Below are 15,428 nucleotides of genomic sequence, written 5' to 3' on the forward strand. Positions count from 1 at the left end.
TCCTTCCCCCCTCCCTCTTTTCCTCAGAGGAGGAGGGAGTTCCTCCTCATCCATCATGCCTTCTGAGAGAGCAGCTTGCTGCAGGAGATGCACATATTAGCAGCCAGTCCGGGAGGTTAAAAAGTAGCTTAAATGATTGTGATGACTTTGCATTGACATTGCTGGGTGAAAAATCTATGGTCTCTCTCCTCCATTTTTTTAATCCATCCGTCGTGTCTTTGACTGTCTTTTTTTCAGATTTAATTAGTTTCATTCATGCCATGCAGTTTTGCTAAAGAGGAGGGGCAGCAGGGATGCTGAGGTGCATGGTAGAAGGCGGTTAAGATACTGTAAAGACTTGAGAGGGAAAGAGAGGGTGAGAAAGAAAGGAAGAGGCTCAATCATATCTTCATGTTCAGTGACACCTTTTGTTAAGCAAATGTTAGGGCCAGTGTCCTGTCTTTGAGGGGGTCTGTTCACACCAACTGGTACATCCACCCATTTGTCTGTCTGGCTCTCTGACATTTGCTGATATCTCAGTATCTAAAATGATCAGTTGAATTTGAAGTCCCAGTCTGTCAACTGTCTCCCAGAATATTCAGGTGATATCAAATATACTTGTTTCAAATAATCATGTAATATGATGTCTGATGTTTTCTGATATGTATGAGTAGATTTCAGCCTGCTGTTAGATGTCCTGTAGCTCAGCAGAGATTAGCAGGGCAGCCCGGCCTGTGCAGCCCAGCGGCAACACTGAATCAGACTCTGCCGGAGCGGTTAGACATCACATTGGACCACCCCTCACCTTGCATAGTGCTTTGAAATAATGGAACAATGGAATCAATAGTTTTGAATGCAACTTGTTGAAATGAAACTTCTCAAAATAGTGGTCAGTAAAACAAAAACACATCTAAATTACAGTGTGGAAAAAGACGGCATTCCTTGTCGCACGGTTTCCAAATCCAAGTACGTCATAGGCCCTCTGGCTGCTACGCTGGGAGCATCCATGCTGTTGTTTGCTCTGAAAATCAGTTCAAAAGACGTGGAAATGTTTTCTTTCCCATCTTAAAATGGCTTACATTTGATCATAAGCATTATCTTCATTGGGATCGTCAGCGAGATTGCATATGAATGTGTCACACAGATGATGAAAATGTTCAGGTCAGAGTGTCAGTGACGCTGATGATTTCTACCTCTCATCTTCTTTTTTTCTCTTCCTCTCTGTCTCCCTCCCATTTTCTACAGTGAATCCCGTTGGGTGATGGAGGAGCAGCAGTGTAACGTTTTTTCCCTCTTCTTGTAGGCATACTGGGATTTAGAAACTCAGCACTGAAAGGGAAAAAGAAAAGAGAATTTAGTGACCCTCAGATACCAGACCATGGCATTGAGTTTGATCTTGCCCTGATAAAGGCTGGTTAAAAAAGTTTCATAACGATTTTTTGCGCGAGTGTACAACCCATAAAGGTTATTCAAAAACGAAGATATTTAATTTCAGATGCAGCATTTAATATTGCACATATGTCAGTGGAATGACACTGGTGGGTTCTGCGCGGTCCTGGAGCCGGTTGCACCAGCTGTTCATAGGTTTAAACGTATACTAGATCTAACATGAGTGTTTACAAAGTGGAGTTTTGAATATAACTAAATTAAAATGAATTTGTACTAAGGTAGAGATTAGTTGATATTAAGTATAAACATTCAGTAATAGCGTTGAACTGCGTTCAATAACTATGTTATTATAGCTAATATATGTGAGTTGAAACTTCTTTCTTTCTAAAATATTTTAAAATACATTTCACAAAACCAACACAATACACCTCAAATTACAAAAACTGATGATGCTAACATTTGACTAAATGAGTAAACAATCACTTAGGTGAGATTAATTGGATTTATCACACTCATTTTACATTATACAGTTTAGAAAACTACTATACTTCTAACTCTGAAACACATATTTCTCCATGTATGCAGATATTATTAAAACAAATATCACAATATATATATATATATATATATATATATACACACACACACACACACACACACACATATATATATATACATATATATATATATATATATTTTATAAGATATATCTTTTGTGCTCCTACAACTATAATTTTAAGCTACCTAGTGATGCTACAGTGACTTCCTGTTTACATAGAGTTGATTGCTTGTGATTGGACAGCACTATAGATGTTTTCTAGCAACTGATTTACACATTACTAAAGTCTTTACTAGTTAAGACATTTCTTAAGTTTTAATGGTGCAGCCTGATTTAAGGACTTGGGAAGGACTTAACATTCAAACTTTGTAATGAATTTATGAATAGTTGGTGCAACCCAATATTGATCTGCTTTTGGCCAATGAAATGTTTCTATCAGGGATTCACATTTTACATTTAACAGAGGACCGATTTACATATAGAATTATGAAAAGCCACCCATCAGGAGAATTAAGGATTTTTTTTAATCAAAACTGAAAATAATTTTATCAAAAAATTTAAATTTCAGCTGTCATCCAGTTATTTTTATTTCCATTTCATCTGCTAAAAATGATTTGATATCTTTCTGTGGAACCACATTAGATATGGGCCTGTTTCCCAAGAGTCAAAGTTCTTGTTCCTGTGTTTTTGGCAGGTGTGGAAAAATAACAATTATACGTGCCTAAAACTCTTGCATAGTACTGTATATCTCACATTTTGGCCATTTATGCATTAGAGCTTTCCACCACGTGTTGAAGCAAGTGGAGTTGTCATGGAGTTGCAATCACGTGATCGCACGTGAACTGCCATCAAGTACTAAATACATTTATTTAAGAACTGTACAATTATGCTTCTAAATGACTACATTTCAGAGGGAAATATTTTACTTTGTACTCAACTAAATTTCTTAGTTACTCTACAATTTTTGTAAGACCTACATGATTTTTATGAAGTTTATAACATGTATTGTTAAGGTTTAAAATAGTGAATCCCAACCTTCTGGGCTTGTGGCCCTTTCCAAAAAAGTCGTATCTATTTGGGGCACCATGTCAGATGTTTCAGATATCTAAACGTTGTTAGAGGTAAGAGATAACCCTTAAAATTGCAAAAGTAATTGTTCAAGGCTGAACTATATCACAAAAAAACAGCAAAAGAAAAAGAAAAGTTGGGCTACACTTCCTAAATACCTCCACTTTGATCAGCTTCAACAATAAAATGCCATTTACACTTCGATGCATTTGTAATAAAATCTATTACTGTCAGTCAAAGGCCATTTTTCTGCAGAACATATACTTTGACTTTTCTGATGCAGGACCTTTAAATGTACGGAGTATTTTTACATTGTTGTATTAATACTTAAGGAAAATATTTAAGTTCTTTTTCCAATACTGAGGGGTGATGATGACTGAGCAAACTCCATTTGCTGATAAAGACAGTGAAATGTGGTAGAAAGCTCCATATCTAGCTAATAACTGAATGTTGATTTGAAATTTAGACTTTTTTTGTATGAATGTATTTCTATGTCAAAGTCATGGCATATGAGACACAAAGCATAGGGCTGTAATTGCAGCCACTGGCTACTGACCATATGCATTTCAGCAACAAGTGCTCCAATGGCGTTATTTTGTCTTTTAACTTCTTGTCTACACAGGAAGTGGGAATGTGTCAAATGAGTGAGTTACAGTGGAGACTCATCTGGTTAGTTACACACAGTCCAGTTTTCCATGGCATGGTTTATTATTGCTAAGGTATTTATTCAAAATTATACTATCAATAAAATATATATCAACTTTGAGAAATGTTTAGTTGGCTCTGTGAACCGATCAAGACTGCAGCTTTTAACTTTTATTCACTATAACCAGCAATAGCAACTGGAAGTTAAAAGACAAATCCAGAAATAGAACAGATGAATAAATGGGCTGGCTGCATAAGGTCAATATTACTACACGGAATACTGACAGCTGGTGTGTCTATTGCTTAATCCAAAAGATGCTGTTGCCAAAGAGGCTGTGGGAGTTCCTTTCATGTTATTATCAAGATTGATAGTTAGCCGTTGTTGAAATCCTTGTTTCTTTATACCGCTGCATAACTTTCCAAACATTAGGTTGGAAAGTTATACTGTAGGTTCTCTCAGGTTGGAACAAGAATGCATCAAAGACTTCTACAATGGCAGGCAGAGTGGGCCTAATCTAATCTGTAGTTTCCAGCGGTGGTCAGTATGAAATAGTAATGTACTCATGTAAACTGCAGCAACATAATACTGTACATTGAGGCAAGGAAATGATAGGCCAAACACAGTACTGAAGCAGCCAGCCACAAGAAGTGCATGCAAGTTCACTTATAACATGGGGCTTGAATGTGACACCCACATTTCTGTCTCTGTAACTCACATGTACAGATACAATCTGCAGAAGTCCTCTGATATAAATGTATGCTAATTAAGAAGCTGATGAAACCAAGACACATCGAAGCCACAAACTTATTGAAATCAAAAGTTCAAACGAGATTACTCCGGCCAACCAGGATTGGGCCAAAATCCAGACAAATAGATGAGAATGGAAAAAATCTCAATTGGTGTGTTCTGCACATAAACAGACCAGACCTTGGCCAAATAAATACTATTTTTAGTTTTTGTTTAATTCCACTTTAACCATCAGAGCGGCATGGTTTGCTGAATCAGGTCAGTTCATTTCTAATTAGTTTCACTTTGGTGCATTTTGTGTTCGTCCGAATGAAAGACTACAATTCTTCTGCACCTGTGTGGGATAAAACAAGCTGTGCGGTAGTGTTTGTGAAGGCAGTTTGACCCAGGTGTGGTACACACAAAGGCTACCTGAAAAATAAAGGTAATAGAGTGCAGCACACAACGACAAAACACGCAGAGCATAAACCAACACAGAACACACAGGTGAGGAAACACAACAGAGATACACATTCTTACATGGAGAAGCGGTGTTGCTTCTTTCTTTCTTTTCCTCCTCCTCCTCATCATCACCACACCTTTCTGTCTTCCCCAAACTTTTCCTCCTCCATCTCCTCCCTTTGATGCTGCTCGGCTGATAATCCACTCAGAACACATAATCTCATAGCACATTTCCCCTTCCTCCCCATCTACAATATATGACTGCAGTCTTTTTCATTCATTTAATGTCCATTCCTGTCTTCCTCCTTGGTGAAATCCAGTGTTTGGTGAATCATTTCACTCAGTTGTTTTTTAGTTTTTTTGCTGTAAGAGACTTCATGGTGGGGGTATGGATAGTGTGTTAAGGGAAAAACTCTCACAGACAAGGGGATGACACTGGGAGAAGACAGGAAGAACATTTGGACAAGGAAAGCAAAATAGCATTTTTTAAAGAAGAGCCACAAAACAGAGCACATGGCATTCCAGGCATAGAAAAGAGAGGAGTGAGAATATTTTTTTTCTTATCTCTCTTTTTCATACATACAGTACATCTTCAAGGAAACATGACTGGATAGGAACACAAGGGGTCCAACAATTTGAGAAAGAGATACCTGAGTTGTGAATGGATGGAAAGGATAAAAACATTGGCAACAACAGACACAAAATAAATAGCCAGCAGTAATTTGGATTAAAAACGTTTGACTTTTGAAGGGTGCCTCTGCAGTGTGGTTTCTCACTAGGTAGTCTTCAAAGATATTTTGAACAAAAACACCCTGAGATATATCCAGATCCAGTTCTAACTATGAAGCGTTCAACTGGTCTGAGGCTCATGCAGGAGGCAAGAGGTGCCATCTCACATTAATTTGAAAGTTTTACATTTTTGCTCGTCCTGTCAAATCAATCTGCCTTTGACAGCATACCTAACAGCCAAGTGGTTTATACCTGACATGTTTCAACAGGAATTACATGCACTATGGAAGTAATGATACCACTTTACAGTGCCTTTTAGTTTCTCTGGCATTTTGACCCAAATTTGCAGTTAATACTGTAATGGCCCAAGTATATGACAAAACATTACATTTAAAAGTGGGGACCACATTATATTCAAGGCTGGATTCAGGGTGGGTTTGCTCAAAAGGGGCCCACAGCTCAGTTTTGGCTGCGTTCCCCTTGCAGGTTATGCTGTGTTCCATTTACCTCTGAAGTCGGAGGTCAGAGCTGGGAATGACGTCATACCTGAGTTGACGGTGTTCCAGTTAACAAGTCGGAAAACCTCGCTCAGCCAGCCATTGATTACAACTAGCCAGGTTAGCTATTGAGACGCCGGCTGATTAAAAAAAACGCACTGTGCGGTATTTACTCATACTAAACACTGTAGCAACACGTCCACAGACAGCAGCTGGACAGCACTTTCTGTACGAACATTTCTGAGTCACAAGTACACAGTGCTAAACAGTATAAACTACAGCTTTCACTAACTGTTGATACCCCGACAGCCATCTTGGATCACATACTTTGAACTCAGAAATTCTGACTTCCCACGTCAAATGGAACACACCATTAATCCTCATCCTTTGTGGAGGTTGCATTGAATTATTGTATTCTCACATTGCAAAGGAATCCTCCTGAACTCACTGCAGTTTAAAGGTGCAGACAACAGGACAGGACAGAAGAAGATGAAAGATGACATGGACAGGGTAGCAATGACGAAGGAGATGAATGAAAACGATGGGGCAGGGACATTGTGGTGAGGAGGTATCTTGGGGGGAGATGGGTCTCTCCTCTCTCTTGCAGAAGAGGAACTGAGACCGTGATGGAAGAAGCTGGATTTTTTTAGTTTTTTTCAAGTCTTAGCATTAGTTCACAGTTACTGCTTCTTTTTGCATATATCTGATAAGAGCAGGGCTTTCAGAACAGTTCTCTGTGAAAAGAGAAGCAAAAGAAAGAAGAAAAAAATATAAGCTACGATTGTTAATGTTTCTCTTATTGATAAGATCGATAAGAAAGCAGCTATACAAGACCTACTAACCTATGAAACGTAACCCCTTCCCATCCTGCAAAAATAAACTTTACCACCCCCAACCCCGTGACAGTACCTAACCTGGTCTGTTCCGACCAATAGCATCATATCATTTTGGCATGCATAATGTCAGCCCATCCCACCTCTTGCGTTCAAAGAGGTGAAGATTGTTTGTCCTGCATGCTTTGTAGTGCATATGTATGTGTCTAAACACACATCCATACACACTCTTAGTAGTTTAATGTTATATACACATTCATTGAGCTTGAGAATAAAATCTTATCAAACTTCCTCACATTAGTCATATCTGTGTCCTTATTGCTTGCGATGGAAATCCATGCAGATTCCTCTACAGCACAAACTTTACATATGTACATCAACATGATAAAAGCGACCAATCAGCAGTGGCCGTAGAGAAAGTGACAAATGCACTCAAAACAACTGGACATTGGAAAGTGAGATGAGTATAAGAAGAGAATGAGAAGTGCAGAAAGTGTGTTCACATTTGTGTCTGTGTGTGTGTCTGTGCCTGGTGTGTATGTCTAATAGGAAAGGGGGTTACAATGATTTTCCAAATGGGAATTTAATCTTGGAACACCTAGTGGATTAGAACCACAAGACCATTCCTTCATACATGAATCCAGATTAAGTTGGACTTCTGAGGCTGTCTGGAAACTGATGAGTATGAGGCTCAGCATATTACCACAAATCAAGGTCATATAAGGGTAAAGAAATTGCTTTACATTTTGGTAAAAATGTGTCTCCAGAACACAGTAAAACTTTCTTGCCAAGAGTGAGAAGAGGAATAGATGACGCATGCTGTGCAGTACAGAGTTAGAGCCAGGAGGCAATTAGGTTTTCTTACAGTGAAGACTGAAAGCAGGTGGAAACAGCTAGCCTGAAACTAAAAAGTCCCAACATTTGCATATCAACACCTCTAAAGCTCACTAAGCAACATGTTGTATGTAACATGTTTAATCTGTACACAAACATAATTTTAAAAATGAAAAGTTGTGGTTTTAAATGTGGCTGGGGAAATTGCCGCGTGAAGTTTTGTCATCACCGTGAGGTTGCTAATTTTTATGTTAAGTTACATCACTGTTAGCTACTTGTCAGCTGCATACAGCTCCCAACATTAAAGCGGCGCTTGTTGTACCGCTCCCGCATTTGGTGAGAGAAGCGCATCCACTTCTATGAAAAATTAATATATTAAATAGCTTGCTCTGTATGGCCATGAGCACATGGCACTTTACTTTAAGAGAGCTCATTTGGAGTTGGATTGGATTGTGTAATAAATCAATAATGATAATTATAGTGATTAATCTTCCTCAATAACAATATAACAAATGTTTAAAAAATGTATGATTTAATTCATTTGAATCACAAATGAATTAGCACTTCATTTTTCTGCTATTTATTTTGTTGAAGAAAAGGGACTGAATTTTTTTTAACTTAAATTAACTTGTGCATTTTTTTTGAAATAAGATTTTATCATAATAGTTTAGAATCTTCAGATTTGTGAAGTAATCCATTGTTTGGCATCAGTTCTGAAGACGTAGTGATTTGACATTTATCGTGTTGATTATTGATATCGAATGATGTGACATTTTTTTATTGTGATAAAATTTTTGGCCATATCGCCCAGCTCTAGTGTTAAGTGGATGGTAAACATATAAAAGGACTGTTGAATAAAGATGCTTAAATTGATTTCAGCTGTTGGGAATGTGGGCGGCTGTGGCTCAGGAGGTAGAGTTAGTTGCCCGTTAACCCGCTCTACCCCCTGAGCCACCCCCGGTGGCTGTTCCAGCAGTGTATGAATGTGTTTGAATGTTAGTTTCTGTTTGAGCACTTAGGCTCAGTGTATGAATGTGTGTGAATGGTGAATGCAGATGTAGTGTAAAAGCGCTTTGAGTGGTCAAAAAGACTAGAAAAGTGCTATACAAGTACGGAGCATTTACATCTTTCAGATCAACTTGAGACATATGTACATATGATCTCGTTCCACATTTTATTGTGTGTCATGTCATGTGGGAAAAGAGTCTTGGTCTTGAGTCGGTCTTGATAAGCTCGTGTTAAATAAATGAGATATAATGTGTAAATTAGTGAGCCCTAGAGATGTCGGTGTAGTGTTTTTGCATTTGGACAAAGCCAGGCTAGCTATTTCCACCTGTTTCTAGTTTAAATCCATGCTAGGCTAACTCTCTGCAAGAAAGTGCAAGCGTGATAATAATTTTCCCAAAATATCAAACAAATTCTTTAAATATATAGTTATCTGCTCCTCAGACAAATTCATTCTCATTTGCTCTCACCTCCCAACGCTGCCTGCTTGAATGTAAAACAGGATGGAGATGTCTCAGAGCACACGAACATTCCTTAGTCCATTTTTTTTTACAAACAGTGCTTTTTAAACTTCCTCTGCATCTTTAAGTGGTTCTTGTACATGGCTATTCTTGACAGTGTCTATGTTCACTGAGTGGTTAGTGCTAGTTGTTCTGTTTTGAGAATCAAATCAAAAAGAAGGATTTCCCACCAGCTGAAAGCTCTCTTATTACTTTCTGGTGGGAGAGAAGGAAGTTGAGGGTGAGAGATGAGGACAAGGGATGTTAGCAGATATGTAACTAAACCAACAGACAATAAATTACTGTCTACAACAATGAATAAGTCTAACATTGTGTTTCTAAAATCAAATACATTTTTGCAAAATAAAAAAAATCCAGTTTAAACAAAAATTAAACAACATTTATATTTAGGAGGAAAAAATTTGATAAAGAAAACAAAAGTATTAGATGACATCATCCTGTGATCACACATAGATTGTTAATAATAAGCTAAAAAGATATAATTAGTTCTTCCTTTCTTTCTTACAGAAGCAAAAATAAAGGAAAATGTAGTTTTCCAAGTTGACATTTGTGCATCTCAGTACAGAGGTAGATGCAGGTCCAGGCACACACAAACATCCATGTGCACATTCATCATATGTGCCTCAGATACAGCATATCTGAGCAGAAACACACACCCTGTCTCATTTATCTACATTGCATATTTCTATGTTTGTATGCTGTTTGTCTCTGTTGTCATGTTTTCTCTCTTCTTCCCACGTGGCGTTCATCATCCTCTCTTCTTCTACCAAGGGCTGTCACTCCAGTAGCCGTTCACGGTCCTTCCTACTGAGCAGCCACAGCCGAAACAAAGAAGGGATGGATGGACAGGGGGAGTGGGGGGGGGGGGGGGGGGGGGGGGGGGGGGGGGGGGGGGGGGGGGGGGGGGGGGGGGGGGGGGGGGGGGGGGGGGGGGGGGGGGGGGGGGGGGGCAAAAACAGGGAAAGAAAGAGAAGCCAAAAGGGGAGAAAACTAAAAAAATTGCCACTGGCTGCTGAGTCAGTGCAAGTCTTAATGCTGGTGGCGGTGGTGTTGGTGATGGTAATGGTGGCAGGATGAACTCAGACTTGAGGAAAACCATTCCAGATAAAGGGAAACATTTCCAGATATCCACAGTTTTCACGTGACGTCACATTCCTCCCTTGGAGGGCAAAAAAGACGTTAATTTCCGCTGCGTGCCAACCAGGAAGCTAGTGATACACTGTTACTTTGAGTTTGTTACTTTCGCGTTGCCAAAATGCTGGATGGTTATTGTGCTTTAGGTTCCACTAATCGAAGAGGAGACAAGCCTGGGCTGCGTTAGGTGAGGGATTCCCAAGAAGGTAAATGTAAACATTGTCTAAGTCGAGTGGGGTTAGGGACCTGGCGGTTTTTAACAGTAGAAATGCAGCAGCAGATGCTGTAACGTTATGTGGATGGTTTGTGTTCATATCTTTCTTTTTCTGTGAAAGGTGATCCAAATAAATTTTCTATCTCTATGGGGGAGTAGCGGTGTTGGTCTGTTGTTTTGCGGTGGCGCATGTCACGTGACTGAAAACTATGAATACAGGAAGCCAATTATCTTTAAGGAATAATTAATTTTGGGAGGAAAAATGCCAATTTGCTTTCTTGCGAGTATGATGTGAGATGAATTTTAATCTAATGTCTGTGTATTAGTACAGAGTCAGGACATGGTTAACCTACTTTAGCATAGCAAGACTGAAGTTGGAATGGGGGGAACAGTTAGCCTGGCTCTATTCACAAATATACCTACAAAATAGAACTCACTACCCAATGCCCAATTTCTCTCTGCAAATGGCTTTTGTTTGTCAAGAAATACTCTTGAGCATGTTAACATAATCTAAGACCATAATCATACGTTTGTTTTTACATTTCTTTTCATAAACTGGTTAAAACAATAGCCCGTTAATTAGTAAGATTTATCTTGGACAGACGCAGGCTAGATGTTTCCCCCTACTTCTAGTCTTTGAGCTAAGCTAGGCTAATCACATCCCGACTCCAGCTATGGACTTAAAGCACAGACTGGAGAGTTGTCATCTCACTCTCAACAAGAACACAAACTTTCTTTGTGCTGTTCATTAGGAAATGACTATATAAAAGCACAATAAAGGAATGAAAAGTAATCATCCCTTTCTTCCAGCTTTGTAGATCAGCTTTTCGTTGAGAGTCCGTGTGAGTGCACATAGATAGCAGGTTCAGGAGTAATGGTGTGGTGAAGATCAGACACTACTGCACCAGTTTCTATAACAATGGCTACAATAGAGGTCGCGGTAAGGCTAAAGATCAAAGTTCATTAATTATGTTTACCTACAGTTTTTTTTCCTATAGCAGCTTTTTTCTTGTATTTAACAAAATAAAAATATGTAACAACCAATGCCAACTCTACTTTTTATCCCCTCTCTGATTGCCCTTCTATAGCATCCCACAGTGCCCTTTGACAGTGATTCCCAACCTTTTCAATTGGGCCTGACCTACCACTGAGGACACTGAGGTCAAGTCATTTGTGTATATTCTGTGAATTTGGGATTTTTAGCAACTTTGGGTACATTTACATTCTGCGGGTAAACGCTTAGTGGAAACGCTGTATTGTAAAGACAATACAGTATTTTGAAGAATCAATATATTGAAATTCCACAACTTTTAAACTAATAAAAAATAATAAGTGAGCAAGTGTATATGAGTGGAAACAATAACAATTAAAAAAAGTTTATGTAAATTTGGAATTGTAAATTTGTCATTAAATGAGCATTATCCATTATATGTATATTACCCTGTAGAGCTTCCGCTATATAAATATAGACTTTAACATTAGATTGCATTAACAGCACAAGCAGTTAATCAAAGCAGGAACAGATCAAAAACTACCAAAAATATGATTAAATACATTAAAAGGGACAATAAAGGACTTCAATATAAGCCAGATTCACAGAATGTTCTGATGCTATCTGCAGTCTGCATGTGAATAAACCACTATCTGAGAATTTCTCCCCCAAAGAGGGTTGCTTGTTACTTTGCAGACTTTAGGCTTCATTAAAATACATTTATGATGCATGGAGAGTTAATTTATCCAGTAAAAAAACAAGAAATAAAATCACAATTTTATAAATAAACATTTGATTTTATTTCCTTAATCTTGTTTATCTTGGGTTCCAGATTGGGAACCACTGCCCTACGACTAGAGACTGTGGACACCTGTGGACAGCTGTTCCACAGTTGTCCACAGTATAGGAAATACATTTTCATCAAGTCCTCCTGCAGTACATTCTGTGACTGTTAGCAGAGTGTTTGGGGTCTGAGCAGACTTTGATCGCGGAGATAAAGGAGGAGGGGACAGCAGCGCTTTTACTAACTGCTTATGGAGGTGATTTAGAATCTAATGGAACTCCCTATGTCTTCTCTCACTATACTAAAGGGATATACAGAGAAGAAACTATGTCTCTGAGTGGAAGAGAGGTTGTTTCATCTATATGTGACACAAAGAACTGAACATCTACATGGCATTTTTCAGAGGTGTGAGCTACAGATTGGGATATTTTCTTTTGACTGTTAGTGTACAAAAATGTTTTTTTTTTCAATCTACTTGTAGGTATAGCGTATGTTCTTATTCTGGAGATTCTCATGAGCAAAAACATGCATGCTGCAGTAATATGTTAGTGTCTATGTGTGTGTGAATGTGTGCATTCTGAGAGTTAGTGTTATAAAAGTCTCATTCATTGCTACTCTTAAGTATAAGTCTTAAAGCATTGAGGTGCAAGTGCAATCGAGATGCAGACGAGAAGTAGCACAGGAAAAGCTAGAGGTAAACTAACTCAACTATCATATCAGTCTAAACTAACCTAGACTCTATCCCTGTTAGTAAGGCAAGTGTGTCTGTGTGTGTTTGTGTATGTATCTCTGCTTAATCACTACGATTTACTTATTTTTGTTTTAGAATAGGACCCTCTGGTGCCTAGAAGAACTCTAATTTGTTGTTGTTTCTATTAAGAAAAAATATGTGAGTAATGGTAATGAAAAAGCAGCTATGATGACTCAAATGTCCATGAGACACTCCTTCCATGTCGATGCTTTTGCTTCTTTCGCATATTCCCCAGAAAAAAATGATTATTTTATTGTTGCTGTTGTTGTTAACATTTTGTTGTTAGTATTTCCCTGTCGGCAATGCTACAAGATGGAGGGAATGGGGGAGTGGCATCGCCTGAGGCCAGGAGGTTCGAAGGGTTCAAAGGTGGAGTTGGTGATTGGGGTGAGGCGCAGCGGGGCGCCCGTCATCCCGGAGATATTATTGAGGCTGCGTGACTTCTCATAACCCGTGGCTACATGAAGATGACAAGGATAGGTAAAAGGGCAAAGGTTAAAACGGGTTTATGAACAGTCATTCATATAGCAAATGAAACAGTCAAAATTAATGTATTCATGATATAGCAAAATGTTGTAATGTAAAGAATGTTTGTTATATTGGATGGAAGTGCAAATTGTTATGATATTATTATGTTATGACAGCATTGCACAGCAGGAAACCGCAAATATAAAATTTACAAGCATTTGTAAATGAAACAAAGTTGAAAAAAGACAGATAACTCAAAACAAAACCAGCCCAAACCAAGTAAAATATTTTAGACCAAAGGAGGAAGTTTGAGGCAGACAGACAGATGGACCAAGGGACAAACAGATGGACACACAGACAAAGACAGACAGACAGAGACAGGACAAAACTGGTTACGAAAATCAGCTATCAATATCACTGACACCTAGGGGTGGCACTCTGCAGCACCAACATGAAATGTATAGGGGAGGATGCACTAGCTCAGTGGAAATTCACATACCCATTTGATCTGAATACATTCCATAAGATTTCTTGACTTGAACATCCACTGGATTAGCTACTCTAGACTCCCAAAAGCACAATGGCAGTGGTATACTTTGTTTAGGAACAGGACACATAGCCAGACTTTGTGGTTGATTTTTGGAAAACTCAATAGCAAATCAGGTGCGTAAATCATCTGGAGCTGAGCACATTTAGAAATACAGTACACACAATCCCGCATGTCAACAGTCCAATCTTAAAAACCTTCACTTCATTGCCTTCAAGACATTTTAATCCAAGAGATCAGGTGTTTTAGCCAGTCTACCAATAGGAACAGCACTTGCTGTTAGCAGGGAAACACCAGGGTCTCTTTGTTTAGGGGGTAAAATTTTTATCTAGCATGTAAATACTAAATGCTAACATCAGCATGCTAACCCTCTGACAATGACAATGTTAAAGAGGTGTTATTATGCTCAATTTCCAATTTGTACTACAACCAATATATATATGGCAGCAAAGTTTGGGGATCAAAACTAAATAATGAATTTGGCAATTGGGACAAAACAATCATAGAATCTTTCAGTTCTGAGTTCTGTAAGAGCATCCTGCAGGTGCAGAGAAAAATGTGCAGAGCAGAGCTCTCTAGTTAAAACTACAGAAATGATCCATGAAGTTTTACTTGTATCACTTAAAAGTAGAATATTCAGTTATTCATATATGGATATATGGACCACTGCGTCCTGTGTATTGCTGTTTGTTTTTCCGTGATTCGTATGTTTCCTTCATTCGTATAGGTGCCACACTGCTTGTTCGTGAGCCAATAACATCACTGTATCAAGACTGTAGTCCAGGAACACCACTGTCGAATGAAAGTTTGCTGACGGTTACTTTGTGATAAAGTGGCGGTTAGGATTTGTTTATTTTTTATCTGTGTTAGCTCCTGCCACAGCATGCAGACTCAGTAGCTGTACTTTACTGTGACTATGTCCAGGACCACGGCCATGAATGGAAGTTCACTGTTGAGTACTGTGTGGTATTGTAATCACTAATACAAATACAAATGCAATGACTGCTTGTAGTATGGCACTCACTGTGTGCAAAGTCAAGCTTACAGGTGCTTAGCATCTACATATAATGAGTGGCTCTCTGCAATTTGCTTTGCAGCAGATGCAGCATTGGGCAGCTTCAGTAATGATATGCCACTTAATGTGCATGGTGACGCTGGTTTCTCATGGCCTAGAAGCTACTTTATCTTGTATTATCCTGCTGCTTCAATTGATGAAATGTCATCATTGACTAAATGGCTTTAATCATACTGCACTAGGCAGTTACACATTACACATGTGAACTGCGTAATG

General features: G+C 38.7%; 1 protein-coding gene and 1 long non-coding RNA gene across 3 annotated transcripts in view; one reads left to right on the top strand and one right to left on the bottom strand.

Annotated features, from left to right (window-relative positions):
• Positions 1-967: 967 nt before the first annotated feature.
• LOC123967496 (potassium voltage-gated channel subfamily C member 1-like) overlaps positions 968-15,428 on the bottom strand; it is a 127,399-nt gene continuing 112,938 nt past the window's right edge. The window contains exon 5 of the mRNA XM_046043606.1: positions 968-1,308. Within this exon, the coding sequence (XP_045899562.1) occupies positions 1,295-1,308 (14 nt within the window). The 3' untranslated portion in view covers positions 968-1,294. The remainder of the gene's footprint in view (positions 1,309-15,428) is intronic.
• Positions 12,667-15,186, top strand: LOC123967497. 2 transcript variants are annotated; one of them, XR_006824251.1, is made up of 3 exons: positions 12,667-12,776; positions 13,409-13,602; positions 14,865-15,186. It is a non-coding gene; the product is annotated as an uncharacterized LOC123967497 (long non-coding RNA). The 2 variants fall into 2 exon arrangements; XR_006824250.1 differs by lacking the exon at positions 12,667-12,776 and adding an exon at positions 12,917-13,065.

The sequence above is a fragment of the Micropterus dolomieu genome, linkage group LG02 (genome assembly GCF_021292245.1).
Source record: "Micropterus dolomieu isolate WLL.071019.BEF.003 ecotype Adirondacks linkage group LG02, ASM2129224v1, whole genome shotgun sequence".
NCBI lineage: Eukaryota > Metazoa > Chordata > Actinopteri > Centrarchiformes > Centrarchidae > Micropterus > Micropterus dolomieu.